Source organism: Oncorhynchus gorbuscha, linkage group LG06, assembly GCF_021184085.1.
Source record: "Oncorhynchus gorbuscha isolate QuinsamMale2020 ecotype Even-year linkage group LG06, OgorEven_v1.0, whole genome shotgun sequence".
NCBI lineage: Eukaryota > Metazoa > Chordata > Actinopteri > Salmoniformes > Salmonidae > Oncorhynchus > Oncorhynchus gorbuscha.
This window is the reverse complement of record NC_060178.1, coordinates 10,185,795-10,203,282: the sequence shown is the minus strand read 5'-3', so window position 1 is coordinate 10,203,282 and position 17,488 is coordinate 10,185,795. Positions and strand designations below refer to the sequence as shown.

General features: G+C 48.8%; 1 protein-coding gene across 1 annotated transcript in view; it reads left to right on the top strand.

Annotated features, from left to right (window-relative positions):
- The window catches only part of LOC124037387 (dynein heavy chain-like), a 79,395-nt gene extending 64,956 nt beyond the window's left edge, over positions 1-14,439 (top strand). The window contains exons 4-5 of the mRNA XM_046352090.1: positions 13,522-13,735; positions 14,180-14,439. Coding sequence (XP_046208046.1) covers positions 13,522-13,735; positions 14,180-14,439 — 474 coding nt within the window. The remainder of the gene's footprint in view (positions 1-13,521; positions 13,736-14,179) is intronic.
- Positions 14,440-17,488: the final 3,049 nt, after the last annotated feature.

Sequence of the window (17,488 nt, the reverse complement as noted above, 5' to 3'; positions counted from 1 at the left end):
ATAAGGAACTGAGCTGTCACTAGTCATAATGCACTGAGCTGTCACTGGTTATAAGGAACTGAGCTGTCACTGGTCATAAGGAACTGAGCTGTCACTGGTCATAAGGAACTGAGCTGTCACTGGTCATAAGGAACTGAGCTGTCACTGGTTATAAGGAACTGAGCTGTCACTGGTCATAAGGAACTGAGCTGTCACTGGTTATAAGGAACTGAGCTGTCACTAGTCATAAGGCACTGAGCTGTCACTGGTTATAAGGAACTGAGCTGTCACTGGTTATAAGGAACTGAGCTGTCACTAGTCATAAGGCACTGAGCTGTCACTGGTTATAAGGAACTGAGCTGTCACTGGTCATAAGGCACTTAGCTGTCACTAGTCATAAGGAACTGAGCTGTCACTGGTTATAAGGCACTGAGCTGTCACTAGTCATAAGGAACTGAGCTGTCACTGGTTATAAGGAACTGAGCTGTCACTAGTCATAAGGAACTGAGCTGTCACTGGTTATAAGGAACTGAGCTGTCACTAGTCATAAGGAACTGAGCTGTCACTGGTCATAAGGCACTGAGCTGTCACTAGTCATAAGGAACTGAGCTGTCACTGGTTATAAGGAACTGAGCTGTCACTGGTTATAAGGAACTGAGCTGTCACTAGTCATAAGGAACTGAGCTGTCACTGGTTATAAGGAACTGAGCTGTCACTAGTCATAAGGAACTGAGCTGTCACTGGTTATAAGGAACTGAGCTGTCACTAGTCATAAGGAACTGAGCTGTCACTGGTCATAAGGCACTGAGCTGTCAGTAGTTATATGTAGTAACTGTATCACTAGCGTGATACAACATACCTGGGTCAAACGTTTCAGGTTGCCTTCCGCAAGCTTCCCACAATAACTTGGGTGAATTTTGGCCCATTCCTCCTGACAGAGCTGGTGTAACTGAGTCAGGTTTGTAGGCCTCCTTGCTCGCGCAGGCTTTTTCAGTTCTGACCACATATTCCATAGGATTGAGGTCAGGGCGTTGTGATGCCACTCCAATACCTTGACTTTGTTGTCCTTAAGCCATTTTGCTACAACTTTGGAAGTATGCCTGGGGTCATTGTCCATTTGGAAGACCCATTTGCATCCAAGCTTTAACTTCCTGACTGATATGTCTTGAGATGTTGCTTCAATACATCCACATCATTTCCATTCCTCATGATGCCATCTATTTTGTGAAGTGCACCAGTCCCTCCTGCAGCAAATCACCCCCACAACATGATGCTGCCACCCTGTGCTTCATGGTTGGGATGGTGTTATTTGGCTTGCAAGCCTCCCCCTTTTCCCTCCAAACATGACAATGGTCATTATGGCCAAACAGTTCTATTTTTGTTTCATCAGACCAGAGGACATTTCTCCAAAATGTACGATCTTTGTCCCCATGTGCAGTTGAACTTTTTAATGGCGGTTTTGGAGCAGTGGCTTCTTCCTTGCTGAGCAGCTTTTCAGGTTATGCCGATATGGGACTCGTTTTATTGTGGATATAGATACTTTTATACCTGTTTCCTCCAGCATCTTCACAAGGTATTTTGCTGTTGTTCTGGGATTGATTTGCACTTTTCGCACCAAAGTACATTCATCTCTAGGAGACAGAACGGGTCTCCTTCCTGGGCAGTATGAAGGCTGTGTGGTCCCGTGGTGTTTATACTTGCATACTATTGTTTGTACAGATGAACGTGGTACCTTCAGGCGTTTTTGCTCCCAAGAATGAACCAGACTTGTGGAGGTCTACAATTATTTTTGTGAGGTCTTGGCTGATTTCTTTGGATTTTCCCAAGCAAAGAAAGAGGCACTGAGTTTGAAGGTAGGCCCTGAAATACATCCACAGGTACACCTCCAATTGACTCAAATTATGTCAATTAGCCAGTCAGAAGCTTCTATAACCATGACATAATTTTCTGGAATTTTCCAAGCTGTTTAAAGACATAATCAACTTAGTGTATGTAAACTTCTGATCCACTGGAATTGTGATACAGTGAATTATAAGTGAAATAATCTGTCTGTAAACAATTGTTGGAAAAATGACATGTTTCATACACAAAGTAGATGTCCTAAGGGACTTTCCAAAACTATAGTTTGTTAACAAGATATTTGTGGAGTGGTTGAAAAACGAGTTTTAATGACTCCAACCTAAGTGTATGTAAACTTAGGACTTCATGTGTACATATAACTAGGAATAGAGTGACTAGGCAACACGCTAGATAATAAACAGTGGCAGCAGAGTATGTGATGAGTCAAAGTTAGTACAAAAAAGGGTCAATGTAGATAGTTAGCCAATTCGCTACCTGGACTATTTAACTAATTAGCAATCTTTTGACTTGGGGGTAGAAGCTGTTCAGGGTCCGGCTGGTTAAAGACTTGGTGCATCGATACAGCTTGTCATGCGGTAGCAGAGAGAATGGTTTATGACCTAGGTGGCTGGAGTCTTTGACTATTTTTTTGGGCCTTCCCCTGACACCGCCTGGTATAGAGTTCCTGGATGGCAGGGAGCTTGGCCCCGGTGATGTACTGGGCCGTACGCACTACCCTCTGTAGCGCCTTGCGGTCGGAAGCCAAGCAGTTGCCGTACGAAGCGGTGATGTAGCCAGTCCATATGCTCTAAATTGTGGAGCTGTAGAACTTTTTGAGGATCAAATGTTTTCAGTCTCCTGGGGGTGTTGTCGTGCCCTCTTCACGACTGTCTTGGTGTGTTTGGACCATGAAAGATCCTTAGTGATGTGGATAATGAGGAACTTGAAGCTCTTCAGTCGGTCCAGAGCCACCTCCCTTCCTCCTCACCGGTCGTATGATTGTTGTCCTGATCTCCTCAAGAAGCGTTTAACATCCGCTCCTATCCTTGTTACACCTGACGTCACTAAACAGTTCATTGTCGAGGTAGACGCGTCAGAGGTGGGCGTGGGAGCCATTCTGTCCCAGCGCTCCCATACTGACGATAAGGTCCACCCTTGCGCGTATTTTTCTCATCGCCTGTCGCCGTCGGAACGTAACTATGATGTGGCTAACCGCGAACTGCTCGCCATCCGTTTAGCCCTAGGCGAATGGCGACAGTGGTTGGAGGGGGCGACCGTTCCTTTTGTCGTTTGGACTGACCATAAGAACCTTGAGTACATCCGTTCTGCGAAACGACTTAATGCGCGTCAGGCTCGTTGGGCGCTGTATTTCGAGTTCGTTATTTCTTATCATCCGGGCACTAAGAACACCAAGCCTGATGCTTTATCCCGTCTCTTCAGTTCTTCTGTAGCCTCCATCGACCCCGAGGGAATTCTCCCTGAGGGGTGTGTTGTCGGGTTGAATGTCTGGGGAATTGAAAGACAGGTAAAGCAAGCACTCACTCACACTCCGTCACCGCGCGCTTGTCCTAGGAACCTTCTTTTCATTCCCGTTTCTACTCGTCTGGCCGTTCTTCAGTGGGCTCACTCTGCAGCTCACTCTACAGTTCTCTACCCGTGTCTCATTTTTTTATAAGAGTTATTGCACTAGATTCCCTCTTCATCGTTTCCCGTTACGGTCCTGAGGAGAGGAGTTGGGTTCTTTCTCGGGACGTGCTGGACCGTTCGTTGATCAATGATTTCCTCCATTGCCGCCAGGGTTCCTCCTCGAGTGCGCCAGGAGGCGCTCGGTGAGTGGGGGGGTACTGTCATGTTTTGTCATATATTGTCATGTCTTGTCCCTGTGCTTTCTCTTCTATTCGTTTCCCCCTGCTGGTCTTATTAGGTTTCTTTCCCTCTCTCTCTATCCCTCTCTCTCTCTATCGTTCCGTTCCTGCTCCCAGCTGTTCCTCATTCTCCTAACGACCTCGTTTACTCTTTCACACCTGTCCCCTATTTTGCCCTCTGATTAAGTCTCTATTTCTCTCTCTGTTTCTGCTTCTGTCCTTGTCGGATCCTTGTTTGCTGTTCGCTGTGTACTTGTTCCGTCCTGTCGTGTTTTTGCCTTCATCAGATGCTGCGTGTGAGCAGGTGTCTCTGTCAGCTACGACCCGCGCCTACCCGAAGGGACCTGCAGTCTGTGGCCGCTTATCCTGTTATTCCCCTCTACAATCTAGAGGATTTCTGTTATCCCCGTTTGGACAGTTCCTGTTAAGGATTCAGGATTTGTTATTTTCTGTTTGGACTTGAATAAACTCTGTTTCTGTTAAGTCGCTTTTGGGTCCTCACTCACCTGCATAACACATAGGTGACTTGCAATGTTACACAAAAGTTAAATAAAAAATATACGCTCAACTTCACCCATCTCGACAACCCCCACGCCTCGATCACACTCACAGCATCATTGCGTTTTCATACACCAGAAGCACATTCATTTCCAGTTGAACACTAGGTTTGTCTTGCAGAGGCCGTTGCAGTGCGTTCTGTGTGGTGCGTATGTTGGATTTATATTATAGTATTCCTATGTGCCAGTGTCTTTGCAGTATAACTTAGTGCCAGTGTGTTTGCAGTATTCCTTAGTGTCAGTGTGTTTGCAGTATAACTTAGTGTCAGTGTGTTTGCAGTATTCCTTAGTGCCAGTGTGTTTGCAGTATTCCTTAGAGCCAGTGTCTTTGCAGTATTCCTTAGTGTCAGTGTGTTTGCAGTATTCCTTAGTGTCAGTGTGTTTGCAGTATTCCTTAGTGCCAGTGTGTGTCATGTTTGTCATTTATTATCATGTCTTGTCCCTGTGCTCCCCATTCTATTCGTTTCCCTCTGCTGGTCTTATTTGGTTCTTTCCCTCTTTCTATCCCTCTCTCTCCCCCTCCCTCTCTCACTCTCTCGCTCTCTCTTCTCTCTATCGTTCCGTTCCTGCTCCCAGCTGTTCCTATTCCCCTAATCATCATTTAGTCTTCCCACACCTGTTCCCGATCCTTTCCCCTGATTAGAGTCCCTATTTATTCCTTTGTGTTCCGTTCCTGTCCCGTCGGTTCCTTGTTTAGTATTCACCATGCTGTGATTGCGTATCGCCCTGTCCTGTCGTGTTTTTGCTGTGATTGTGTATCGCCCTGTCCTGTCGTGTTTTTTGCCTTCATCAGATGCTGCGTGTGAGCAGGTGTCTCTGTCAACTACGGCCTGCGCCTACCCGAAGCGACCTGCAGTCTGTGGCCGCTTCTCTTGTTATTCCCCTCTACAGACTAGAGGATTTCTGTTATTCCCTGTTTGGACTTGAATAAACTCTGTTTCTGTTTAGTCGCTTTTGGGTCCTCTTTCACCTGCATGACAGAAGGAACCGACCAAGGAATGGACCCAGCGACTTCAGACGCTCGTTACACTGCCGTCGAGATCCAAGGAGCCATGCTCGGCAGACACGAGCAGGAATTGTCTGCTGCTCGCCATGCCGTGGAGAACCTGGCCGCTCAGGTTTCCGACCTCTCTGGACAGTTCCAGAGTCTACGGTTCGTGCCACCTGTTACTTCCTGGCCTGCCGAGCCTCCAGAACCTAGGGTTAATAACCCACCTTGCTACTCCGGGCAGCCCACTGAGTGCCGCTCCTTTCTCACGCAGTGTGAGATTGTGTTCTCTCTCCAACCCAACACATACTCTAGAGAGAGAGCTCGGATTGCTTACGTCATTTCACTCCTTACTGGCCGGGCTCGAGAATGGGGCACAGCTATCTGGGAGGCAAGGGCTGATTGCTCTAACAGGTTCCAGAACTTTAGAGAGGAGATGATTCGGGTTTTTGACCGTTCAGTTTTTGGTGGGGAGGCTTCTAGGGCCCTGGCTTCCTTATGCCAAGGTGAACGGTCCATAACGGATTATTCTATTGAGTTTCGCACTCTTGCTGCCTCTAGTGAGTGGAACGAGCCGGCGCTGCTCGCTCGTTTTCTGGAGGGACTCCACGCAGTGGTTAAGGATGAGATTCTCTCCCGGGAGGTTCCTTCAGATGTGGACTCTTTGATTGCTCTCGCCATCCGCATAGAACGACGGGTAGATCTTCGTCACCGGGCTCGTGGAAGAGAGCTCGCATCAACGGTGTTTCCCTGCTCCGCATCGCAACCATCTCCCTCCTCTGGCTTTGAGACTGAGCCCATGCAGCTGGGAGGGATTCGCATCTCGACTAAGGAGAGGGAACGGAGGATCACCAACCGCCTGTCCCTCTATTGCGGAGTTGCTGGACATTTTGTTAATTCATGTCCAGTAAAAGCCAGAGCTCATCTGTAAGCGGAGGGCTACAGGTGAGCGCAACTACTCAAGTCTCTCCATCAAAATCCTGTACTACTTTGTCGGTCCATCTACGCTGGACCGGTTCGGGTGCTACATGTAGTGCCTTGATAGACTCTGGGGCTGAGGGTTGTTTCATGGACGAAGCATGGGTTCGGAAACATGACATTCCTTTCAGAGAGTTAGAGAAGCCTACGCCCATGTTCGCCTTAGATGGTAGTCATCTTCCCAGTATCAGATTTGAGACACTACCTTTAACCCTCACAGTATCTGGTAACCACAGTGAGACTATTTCTTTTTTGATTTTCCGTTCACACCTGTTGTTTTGGGTCATCCCTGGCTAGTATGTCATAATCCTTCTATTAATTGGTCTAGTAATTCTATCCTATCCTGGAACGTTTCTTGTCATGTGAAGTGTTTAATGTCTGCCATCCCTCCCGTTTCTTCTGTCCCTACTTCTCAGGAGGAACCTGGCGATTTGACAGGAGTGCCGGAGGAATATCATGATCTGCGCACGGTCTTCAGTCGGTCCCGAGCCAACTCCCTTCCTCCTCACCGGTCGTATGATTGTAGTATTGATCTCCTTCCGGGGACCACTCCTCCTCGAGGTAGACTATACTCTCTGTCGGCTCCCGAACGTAAGGCTCTCGAGGATTATTTGTCTGTGTCTCTTGACGCCGGTACCATAGTGCCTTCTTCCTCTCCGGCCGGGGCGGGGTTCTTTTTTGTTAAGAAGAAGGACGGTACTCTGCGTCCCTGCGTGGATTATCGAGGGCTGAATGACATAACGGTTAAGAATCGTTATCCGCTTCCCCTTATGTCATCAGCCTTCGAGATTCTGCAGGGAGCCAGGTGCTTTACTAAGTTGGACCTTCGTAACGCTTACCATCTCGTGCGCATCAGAGAGGGGGACGAGTGGAAAACGGCGTTTAACACTCCGTTAGGGCATTTTGAGTACCGGGTTCTGCCGTTCGGTCTCGCCAATGCGCCAGCTGTTTTTCAGGCATTAGTTAATGATGTTCTGAGAGACATGCTGAACATTTTTGTTTATCTTGACGATATCCTGATTTTTTCTCCGTCACTCGAGATTCATGTTCAGCACATTCGACGTGTTCTACAGCGCCTTTTAGAGAATTGTCTCTACGTAAAGGCTGAGAAGTGCTCTTTTCATGTCTCCTCCGTTACTTTTCTCGGTTCCGTTATTTCCGCTGAAGGCATTCAGATGGATTCCGCTAAGGTCCAAGCTGTCAGTGATTGGCCCGTTCCAAGGTCACGTGTCGAGTTGCAGCGCTTTTTAGGTTTCGCTAATTTCTATCGGCGTTTCATTCGTAATTTCGGTCAAGTTGCTGCCCCTCTCACAGCTCTTACTTCTGTCAAGACGTGTTTTAAGTGGTCCGGTTCCGCCCAGGGAGCTTTTGATCTTCTAAAAGAACGTTTACGTCCGCTCCTATCCTCGTTACTCCTGACGTCACTAGACAATTCATTGTCGAGGTTGACGCTTCAGAGGTAGGCGTGGGAGCCATTCTATCCCAGCGCTTCCAGTCTGACGATAAGGTTCATCCTTGCGCTTATTTTTCTCATCGCCTGTCGCCATCTGAGCGCAACTATGATGTGGGTAACCGTGAACTGCTCGCCATCCGCTTAGCCCTAGGCGAATGGCGACAGTGGTTGAGGGGGCGACCGTTCCTTTTGTCGTTTGGACAGACCATAAGAACCTTGAGTACATCCGTTCTGCCAAACGACTTAATGCCCGTCAAGCTCGTTGGGCGTTGTTTTTCGCTCGTTTCGAGTTTGTGATTTCTTACCGTCCGGGTAGCAAGAACACCAAGCCTGATGCCTTATCCCGTCTGTTTAGTTCTTCTGTGGCTTCTACTGATCCCGAGGGATTCTTCCTTATGGGCGTGTTGTCGGGTTAACAGTCTGGGGAATTGAAAGACAGGTTAAGCAAGCACTCACGCACACTGCGTCGCCGCGCGCTTGTCCTAGTAACCTCCTTTTCGTTCCTGTTTCCACTCGTCTGGCTGTTCTTCAGTGGGCTCACTCTGCCAAGTTAGCTGGTCATCCCGGTGTTCGAGGCACTCTTGCGTCTATTCGCCAGCGCTTTTGGTGGCCGACTCAGGAGCGTGACACGCGCCGTTTCGTGGCTGCTTGTTCGGACTGCGCGCAGACTAAGTCGGGTAACTCTCCTCCTGCCGGTCGTCTCAGACCGCTCCCCATTCCTTCTCGACCATGGTCTCACATTGCCTTAGACTTCATTACCGGTCTGCCTTTGTCTGCGGGGAAGACTGTGATTCTGACGGTTGTCGATAGGTTCTCTAAGGCGGCACATTTCATTCCCTCGCTAAACTTCCTTCCGCTAAGGAGACGGCACAAATCATTATTGAGAATGTATTCAGAATTCATGGCCTCCCGTTAGACGCCGTTTCAGACAGAGGCCCGCAATTCACGTCACAGTTTTGGAGGGAGTTCTGTCGTTTGATTGGTGCGTCCGTCAGTCTCTCTTCCGGGTTTCATCCCCAGTCTAACGGTCAAGCAGAGAGGGCCAATCAGACGATTGGTCGCATACTACGCAGCCTTTCTTTCAGAAACCCTGCGTCTTGGGCAGAACAGCTCCCCTGGGCAGAATACGCTCACAATTCGCTTCCTTCGTCTGCTACCGGGTTATCTCCGTTTCAGAGTAGTCTGGGTTACCAGCCTCCTCTGTTCTCATCCCAGCTTGCCGAGTCCAGCGTTCCCTCCGCTCAAGCGTTTGTCCAACGTTGTGAGCGCACCTGGAGGAGGGTGAGGTCTGCACTTTGCCGTTACAGGGCACAGACGGTGAGAGCCGCCAATAAACGCCGGATTAAGAGTCCAAGGTATTGTTGCGGCCAGAGAGTGTGGCTTTCCACTCGCAACCTTCCTCTTACGACAGCTTCTCGTAAGTTGACTCCGCGGTTCATTGGTCCGTTCCGTGTCTCCCAGGTCGTCAATCCTGTCGCTGTGCGACTGCTTCTTCCGCGACATCTTCGTCGCGTCCATCCTGTCTTCCATGTCTCCTGTGTTAAGCCCTTTCTTCGCACCCCCGTTCGTCTTCCCTCCCCCCTCCCGTCCTTGTCGAGAGCGCACCTATTTACAAGGTACATAAGATCATGGACATGCGCTCTCGGGACGGGGTCACCAATACTTAGTGGATTGGGAGGGTTACGGTCCTGAGGAGAGGAGTTGGGTTCCGTCTCGGGACGTGCTGGACCGTTCACTCATCGATGATTTCCTCCGTTGCCGCCAGGATTCCTCCTCGAGTGCGCCAGGAGGCGCTCGGTGAGTGGGGGGGTACTGTCATGTTTGTCATTTATTATCATGTCTTGTCCCTGTGCTCCCCATTCTATTCGTTTCCCTCTGCTGGTCTTATTTGGTTCTTTCCCTCTTTCTATCCCTCTCTCTCCCCCTCCCTCTCTCACTCTCTCGCTCTCTCTTCTCTCTATCGTTCCGTTCCTGCTCCCAGCTGTTCCTATTCCCCTAATCATCATTTAGTCTTCCCACACCTGTTCCCGATCCTTTCCCCTGATTAGAGTCCCTATTTATTCCTTTGTGTTCCGTTCCTGTCCCGTCGGTTCCTTGTTTAGTATTCACCATGCTGTGATTGCGTATCGCCCTGTCCTGTCGTGTTTTTGCTGTGATTGTGTATCGCCCTGTCCTGTCGTGTTTTTTGCCTTCATCAGATGCTGCGTGTGAGCAGGTGTCTCTGTCAACTACGGCCTGCGCCTACCCGAAGCGACCTGCAGTCTGTGGCCGCTTCTCTTGTTATTCCCCTCTACAGACTAGAGGATTTCTGTTATTCCCTGTTTGGACTTGAATAAACTCTGTTTCTGTTTAGTCGCTTTTGGGTCCTCTTTCACCTGCATGACAGTGTGTTTGCAGTATTCCTTAGTGCCAGTGTGTTTGCAGTATTCCTTAGTGCCAGTGTGTTTGCAGTATTCCTTAGTGCCAGTGTGTTTGCAGTATTCCTTAGTGTCAGTGTGTTTGCAGTATTCCTTAGTGTCAGTGTGTTTGCAGTATTCCTTAGTGTCAGTGTGTTTGCAGTATTCCTTAGTGCCAGTGTGTTTGCAGTATAACTTAGTGCCAGTGTGTTTGCAGTATTCCTTAGTGCCAGTGTGTTTGCAGAATTCCTTAGTGCCAGTGTCTTTGCAGTATTCCTTAGAGCCAGTGTGTTTGCAGTATTCCTTAGTGCCAGTGTGTTTGCAGTATTCCTTAGAGCCAGTGTGTTTGCAGTATTCCTTAGAGCCAGTGTATTTGCAGTATTCCTTAGTGCCAGTGTGTTTGCAGTATTCCTTAGAGCCAGGATTGTATTGCATTTGATATGTTTAGTAAAGAACCATGACATTGTACAGTAAGGAAATACTAGGCTGTGTGTGTCCATTGCACTTGTGCCAATCGACTCAATAACTTTATCATCGTGGTATATATTTCATGGAGCCCCCCCCCTGCTGGCCCCGTGGTCTTTACACTGATGGTGGACTGGCTTATCTGGGAATAGTTTACCAGCAGGCTACTTTTAAGTAGAAAATCCTCCATTATACAACCCTTCACTCTAAATTAGTTCAAGTGCCCCTATGATACTGATCCTAGACCAGATTTACTTTGAGGCCAGCTTACAGGGGGATAAGGAAATGTGGAACTCATGCTGCGTTCTGAACTGATGCTGACACTGAGGAAAAGTAAGGAGGCCGTAAACCAACAATAAAACTGAACCTGTCGCCCCACGATTTGGGTTACTTCTTTAGTTCACAGGTAGATATTTGTTTTTCTTTCACAAATGAATCTTAACTCGAGATACTGATGTGTGGGCCTACCTGTCAGACATTCATAGAAATTGTTCCTAGATGTCAAACAATTCAAGCTACTTGGTTCTTTCTGGTGCAGTGTTTCTGCACTGCTTGTTGTCATTTCATTGTCAAGTCATTTCATTTGTCATACACTGTCTCTTTCACCACTGCCTCATCTCTTACAGACAGACTGAGCCGAGCAAAGGTCCCTGGAAGAATATTCCAGAGACTGACGGGGACGTTTTAGAGACTGACAGGACTCCAGCAAGTGCTAGAGACTGACGGGATTCCAGAGAGTGTTAGAGATTGACGGGATTCCAGGGAGTGTTAGAGACTGACGGGATTCCAGGGAAAGTTAGAGACTGATAGGACTCCAGGGAAAGTTAGAGACTGACAGGACTCCAGGGAAAGTTAGAGACTGACAAGACTCCAGGGAAAGTTAGAGACTGACAGGACTCCAGGGAAAGTTAGAGACTGACAGGACTCCAGGGAAAGTTAGAGACTGACAGGACTCCAGCAAGTGCTAGAGACTGACGGGATTCCAGGAGTGTTAGAGACTGACGGGATTCCGGGGAAAGTTAGAGACTGACAGGACTCCAGGGAAAGTTAGAGACTGACAAGACTCCAGGGAAAGTTAGAGACTGACAGGACTCCAGGGAAAGTTAGAGACTGACAGGACTCCAGGGAAAGTTAGAGACTGACAGGACTCCAGCAAGTGCTAGAGACTGACGGGATTCCAGGAGTGTTAGAGACTGACGGGATTCCGGGGAAAGTTAGAGACTGACAGGATTCCAGGGAAAGTTAGAGACTGACAGGCCTCCAGGGAAAGTTAGAGTCTGACAGGACTCCAGGGAGTGCTAGAGACTGACGGGATTCCGGGGAAAGATAGAGACTGACAGTATTCCGGGGAGTGTTAGAGACTGACGGGATTCTGGGGAGTGTTAGACACTGACGGGACTCCAGGGAAAGTTAGAGACTGACAGGACTCCAGGGAAAGTTAGAGACTGACATGCCTCCAGGGAAAGTTAGAGACTGACGGGACTCCAGGGAGTGCTAGAGACTGACGGGACTCCAGGGAGTGCTAGAGACTGACGGGACTCCAGGGAGTGCTAGAGACTGACGGGACTCCACAGAGTGCTAGAGACTGACGGGACTCCAGGGAGTGCTAGAGACTGACGGGACTCCAGGGAGTGCTAGAGACTGACGGGACTCCACGGAGTGCTAGAGACTGACGGGACTCCAGGGAGTGCTAGAGACTGACAGGACTCCAGGGAGTGCTAGAGACTGATGGGACTCCAGGGAGTGTTAGAGACTGACGGGACTACAGGGAAAGTTAGAGACTGACAGGACTCCATGGAGTGCTAGAGACTGACAGGCCTCCAGGGAGTGCTAGAGACTGACGGGACTCCAGAGAGTGCTAGAGACTGACGGGACTCCACGGAGTGCTAGAGACTGACGGGACTCCAGGGAGTGCTAGAGACTGACAGGACTCCATGGAGTGCTAGAGACTGACGGGACTCCAGGGAGTGCTAGAGACTGACGGGACTCCAGGGAGTGCTAGAGACTGACGGGACTCCAGGGAGTGCTAGAGACTGACAGGACTCCAGGGAAGTGTTAGAAGCAGATTCGAGACTTCCATATGCTCAGCCAGCAGATTTGCCATCTCCAAGCCTCTCACTGCCTCTATCCATTGGCCCTGGCTACAGCCAGATACCACTATATTGGTCAACACAAACACAAACCCGGATCTCAGTTCAGTTATTGTCTCAATAGATACAGTTAACCCACAGACAAGGTTGTACTTCCATATGTGGACCCTGGCTCTACAGCACATTACACCCAAGGGCCACATTGGCTGCAGCACACATTGTATTTTCCTACGCTTCACTGTTTGCTTGGGCAGCGGTTTTGGAGCATATTTGGCCCCAATGGTATTCAGCCCTGGGTCTGGCCTGTGAATAGTGGGCAGTGTCTAGTATTTTGGTCAGGTCTTATATAGAGTGGAAAAAGTAGGTTGAACACAAACAGATCCATCCAGGCATCTATCCTCCACCCGTGGATGGGTAGATGCCCTCCGCTTGCTCTGCTCTCCCCCGAACGCTCTCCCTGGGGAGAAGTTCATGAAGACTGTCCACTGAGCCCCAGCAGCCATCAGACAGGAATGTCCCAGTCAGACTCCCTCCCAGTGCACAACAACTGGAGAGGAGGGAGGGAGGGGTGCGGAACCCTACCCTGTCCCAATCACCGCTCACACACAGCCCCAGCCTCTTACACTTTGTCATACACACATATTCTCACGCAAGCATGCATGTATACACACACACTTTAACAGTCATTTGGATCCAGATGGGGAATAGCATGTTGATCATTAGACTAACTACCCTCTGGGACTGCTCTTAGGCCTAACAGGGATTCCTACCAGGGGTTCCTACCAGGGGTTCCTCTGGGACTGATCTAAGGCCTACCAGGGGTTCATATCAGGGGTTCCCCTGGCACTGATCTAAGGCCTACCAGGGGTTCCTACCAGGGGTTCCTCTGGGACTGATCTAAGGCCTACCAGGGATTCCTACCAGAGGTTCCTACCAGGAGTTCCCACCAGGAGTTCCTACCAGGAGTTCCCACCAGGAGTTCCTACCAGGAGTTCCTACCAGGAGTTCCCACCAGGAGTTCCTACCAGGAGTTCCCACCAGGAGTTCCTACCAGGAGTTCCTACAAGGGGTTCCTTCCAGGAGTTCCTACCAGGAGTTCCTACAGAAAAGCCAAGGTGGATCCAAGTACCAAATCACACACAACCTTCCAAGTCCTTCATAGTCGCCTCAACACACCAGCTAGTTGCCCAATCCAAAATCATCCCCGGTTTACACAGTTCATGAAGACTGTCCACTGAGCCCCAGCAGCCATCAGACAGGAATGTCCCAGTCAGACTCCCTCCATCCATGCATGTATACACACACACTTTAACAGTCATTTGGATCCAGATGGGGAATAGCATGTTGATCATTAGACTAACTACCCTCTGGGACTGCTCTTAGGCCTAACAGGGATTCCTACCAGGGGTTCCTACCAGGGGTTCCTCTGGGACTGATCTAAGGCCTACCAGGGGTTCATATCAGGGGTTCCCCTGGCACTGATCTAAGGCCTACCAGGGGTTCATATCAGGGGTTCCTACCAGGGGTTCCTCTGGGACTGATCTAAGGCCTACCAGGGATTCCTACCAGGGATTCCTACCAGAGGTTCCTACCAGGAGTTCCCACCAGGAGTTCCCACCAGGAGTTCCTACCAGTTCCTACCAGGAGTTCCCACCAGGAGTTCCTACCAGGGGTTCCCACCGGGAGTTCCTAACAGGGGTTCCTACCTGGGGTTCCTACCTGGAGTTCCTACCAGTGATACCTACCTGGAGTTCCTACCAGTGATTCCTACCTGGAGTTCCTACCAGGAATTCCTACCAGGGATTCCTACCTGGAGTTCCTACCAGTGATACCTACCTGGAGTTCCTACCAGTGATTCCTACCTGGAGTTCCTACCAGGAATTCCTACCAGGGATTCCTACCTGGAGTTCCTACCAGTGATTCCTACCTGGAGTTCCTACCAGGGGTTCCTACCAGGAGTTCCTACCAGGAGTTCCTACCTGGAGTTCCTACCAGGGGTTCCTACCAGGAGTTCCTACCAGGAGTTCCTACCAGGAGTTCCTACAGAAAAGCCAAGGTGGATCCAAGTACCAAATCACACACAACCTTCCAAGTCCTTCATAGTCGCCTCAACACACCAGCTAGTTGCCCAATCCAAAATCAACCCCGGTTTACACAGTTGCCCAATCCCAAATACATTTACATTACATTTAAGTCATTTAGCAGACGCTCTTATCCAGAGCGACTTACAAATTGGTGCATTCACCTTATGACATCAGTGGAACAGCCACTTTACAATAGTGCATCTAAATATTTTAAGGGGGATGGGGGGGGTGAGAAGGATTACTTTATCCTATCCTAGGTATTCCTTAAAGAGGTGGGGTTTCAGGTGTCTCCGGAAGGTGGTGATTGACTCCGCTGTCCTGGCGTCGTGAGGGAGTTTGTTCCACCATTGGGGAGCCAGAGCAGCGAACAGTTTTGACTGGGCTGAGCGGGAACTGTACTTCCTCAGTGGTAGGGAGGCGAGCAGGCCAGAGGTGGATGAACGCAGTGCCCTTATTTGGGTGTAGGGCCTGATCAGAGCCTGGAGGTACTGAGGTGCCGTTCCCCTCACAGCTCCGTAGGCAAGCACCATGGTCTTGTAGCGGATGCGAGCTTCAACTGGAAGCCAGTGGAGAGAGCGGAGGAGCGGGGTGACGTGAGAGAACTTGGGAAGGTTGAACACTAGACGGGCTGCGGCGTTCTGGATGAGTTGTAGGGGTTTAATGGCACAGAATCAAATCCCAAATCAACTGTCAATTGTCCCAAATCAACCCCTAGATTTAACTGTGGATTTACCTCCCGACAAGCAGATATACAGTGCATTCAGAAAGTACAGAAAGTATTCAGACCCCTTGACTTTTTCCACATTTTGTTATGTTACAGCCTTATGCTAAAATGGATCAAATATTTTTTTTCCTCTCATCAATCTACACACAATACCCCATAATGACATCACAATACCCCATAATGACATCACAATACCCAATTGTGTGTAAAAGCAAAAAACAGGTTCTTGGAAATTTTTTCAAATGTATTCAAAGTAAAAATCTGAAATTCCTTATATACATGCACTTGAAATTGAGCTCAGGTGCATCCTGTTCCCATTGATCATCCTTGAGATGGTTCTAAAACTTGGTTGGAGTCCACCTGTGGTAAATTGAATTGATTGGACATGATTTGAAAAGGCGCACACCTGTCTATATAAGGTCCCACAGTTGACAGTGCATGTCAGAGCGAAGACCAAGCCATGAGGTCAAAGGAAATGTCTGTAGAGCTACGAGACAGGATTGTGTTGAGGCACAGATCTGGGGAAGGGTACCAAAAAAATGACTGCAGCATTGAAGGTTCAAGAACACAGTGGCCGCCATAATTCTCAAATGGAAGAAGTTTGGAACCACCAAGACTCTTCCTAGAGCTGGCCTCCCGTCCAAACTGAGCAATCGGGGAAAAGGGCCTTGGTCAGGGAGGTGACCAAGAACCCAATGGTCACTCTGACAGAGCCCCAGAGTTCCTCTGTGGAGATGGGAGAACCTTTCAGAAGGACAACCATCTCTGCAGCACTCTACCAATCAGGCTTTATGGTAGAGTAGCCAGATGGAAGCCACTCCTCAGTAAAAGGCACATGCCAGCCCACTTGGAGTTTGTCAAAAGGCACTAAAGACTCTCAGACCATGAGAAACAAGATTCTCTGGTCTGATGAAACCCATATGTAACTCTTTGGCCTGAAGGCCAAGAGTCACGCCTGGAGGAAACCTGGTACCATCCCTACGGTGAAGCATGGCGGTGGCAGCATCATGCTGTGGGGATGTCTTTCAGCGGCAGGGACTGGGAGACTACTCAGGATTAAGGGAAAGATGAACGGAGCAAAGTACAGAGATCCTTGAGGAAAACTTGCTCCAGAGTGCTCAGGACCTCAGACTGGGGTGAAGGTTCACCTTCCAACAGGACACAGCACACAGCCAAGACAACACAGGAGTGGCTTTGGGATGTCAGGCTTGAGGTAGAGCCAGGACTTGAACCCAATTGAACCTCTCTGGAGAGACCTGAAAATAGCTGTGCAGAGACGCTCACCATCCAACCTGACAGAGCTTGACAGGATATGCAGAGAAAAATGGGAGAAACTCCCCAAATAAAGGTGTGTCAAGCTTGTAGCGTCATACCCAAGAAGACTGAAGGCTGCAATCGCTGCCAAAGATGCTTCAACAAAGTACTGAGTAAAAGGTATGAATACTTATGTAAATGTGATATTTAAATAGAGTATTTTTTATAAATTGTCATTATGGGGTATCGTGTGTAGATTTATGAGGGGGAAAAAGAGATTTAATCAATTTTAGAATAAGGTTGTTCCGGTTGGAGCGAGTGGTCGCATCTGCACGTCGCTCCAACGGGTAGTATAACTTTTTCATTATATTTCATTATATCACAACGGTTTGATTTGTCTTATCTTAGCAATTTCTTCTCAGCTAGCTACATAGCCGTCTTTGTATCAAAGATAATTGCGTAATTATCGTATTTCGCCGTCCTAACGTAGTCTTCACTAGCCAGCTAGCTAACGTCCACTGATTAGCTGCACTGGAGAAACTATTACACTCAACTGAACGACTTGATTAGTTTAGTGTTAGCTAGCTACATAGCTGTCTTTGCTGTCTTCGTATCATCGTATCATCGTATCCAAGATAATTGTGTTGTTTAGGTTTAGAGTGTGTAGTCTTAGAGTGATTATCTTAATTTACCGAGGTTAGCTAGCCAGCTATTTGTCGTCCTTAACGTAGGTGACTCTGCTAGCTAGCCAACAGCTAGCCAACGCTAGCCAACGTCTTCTGTATAGAACTCAACTACCCGGTCGCATTCACAGGT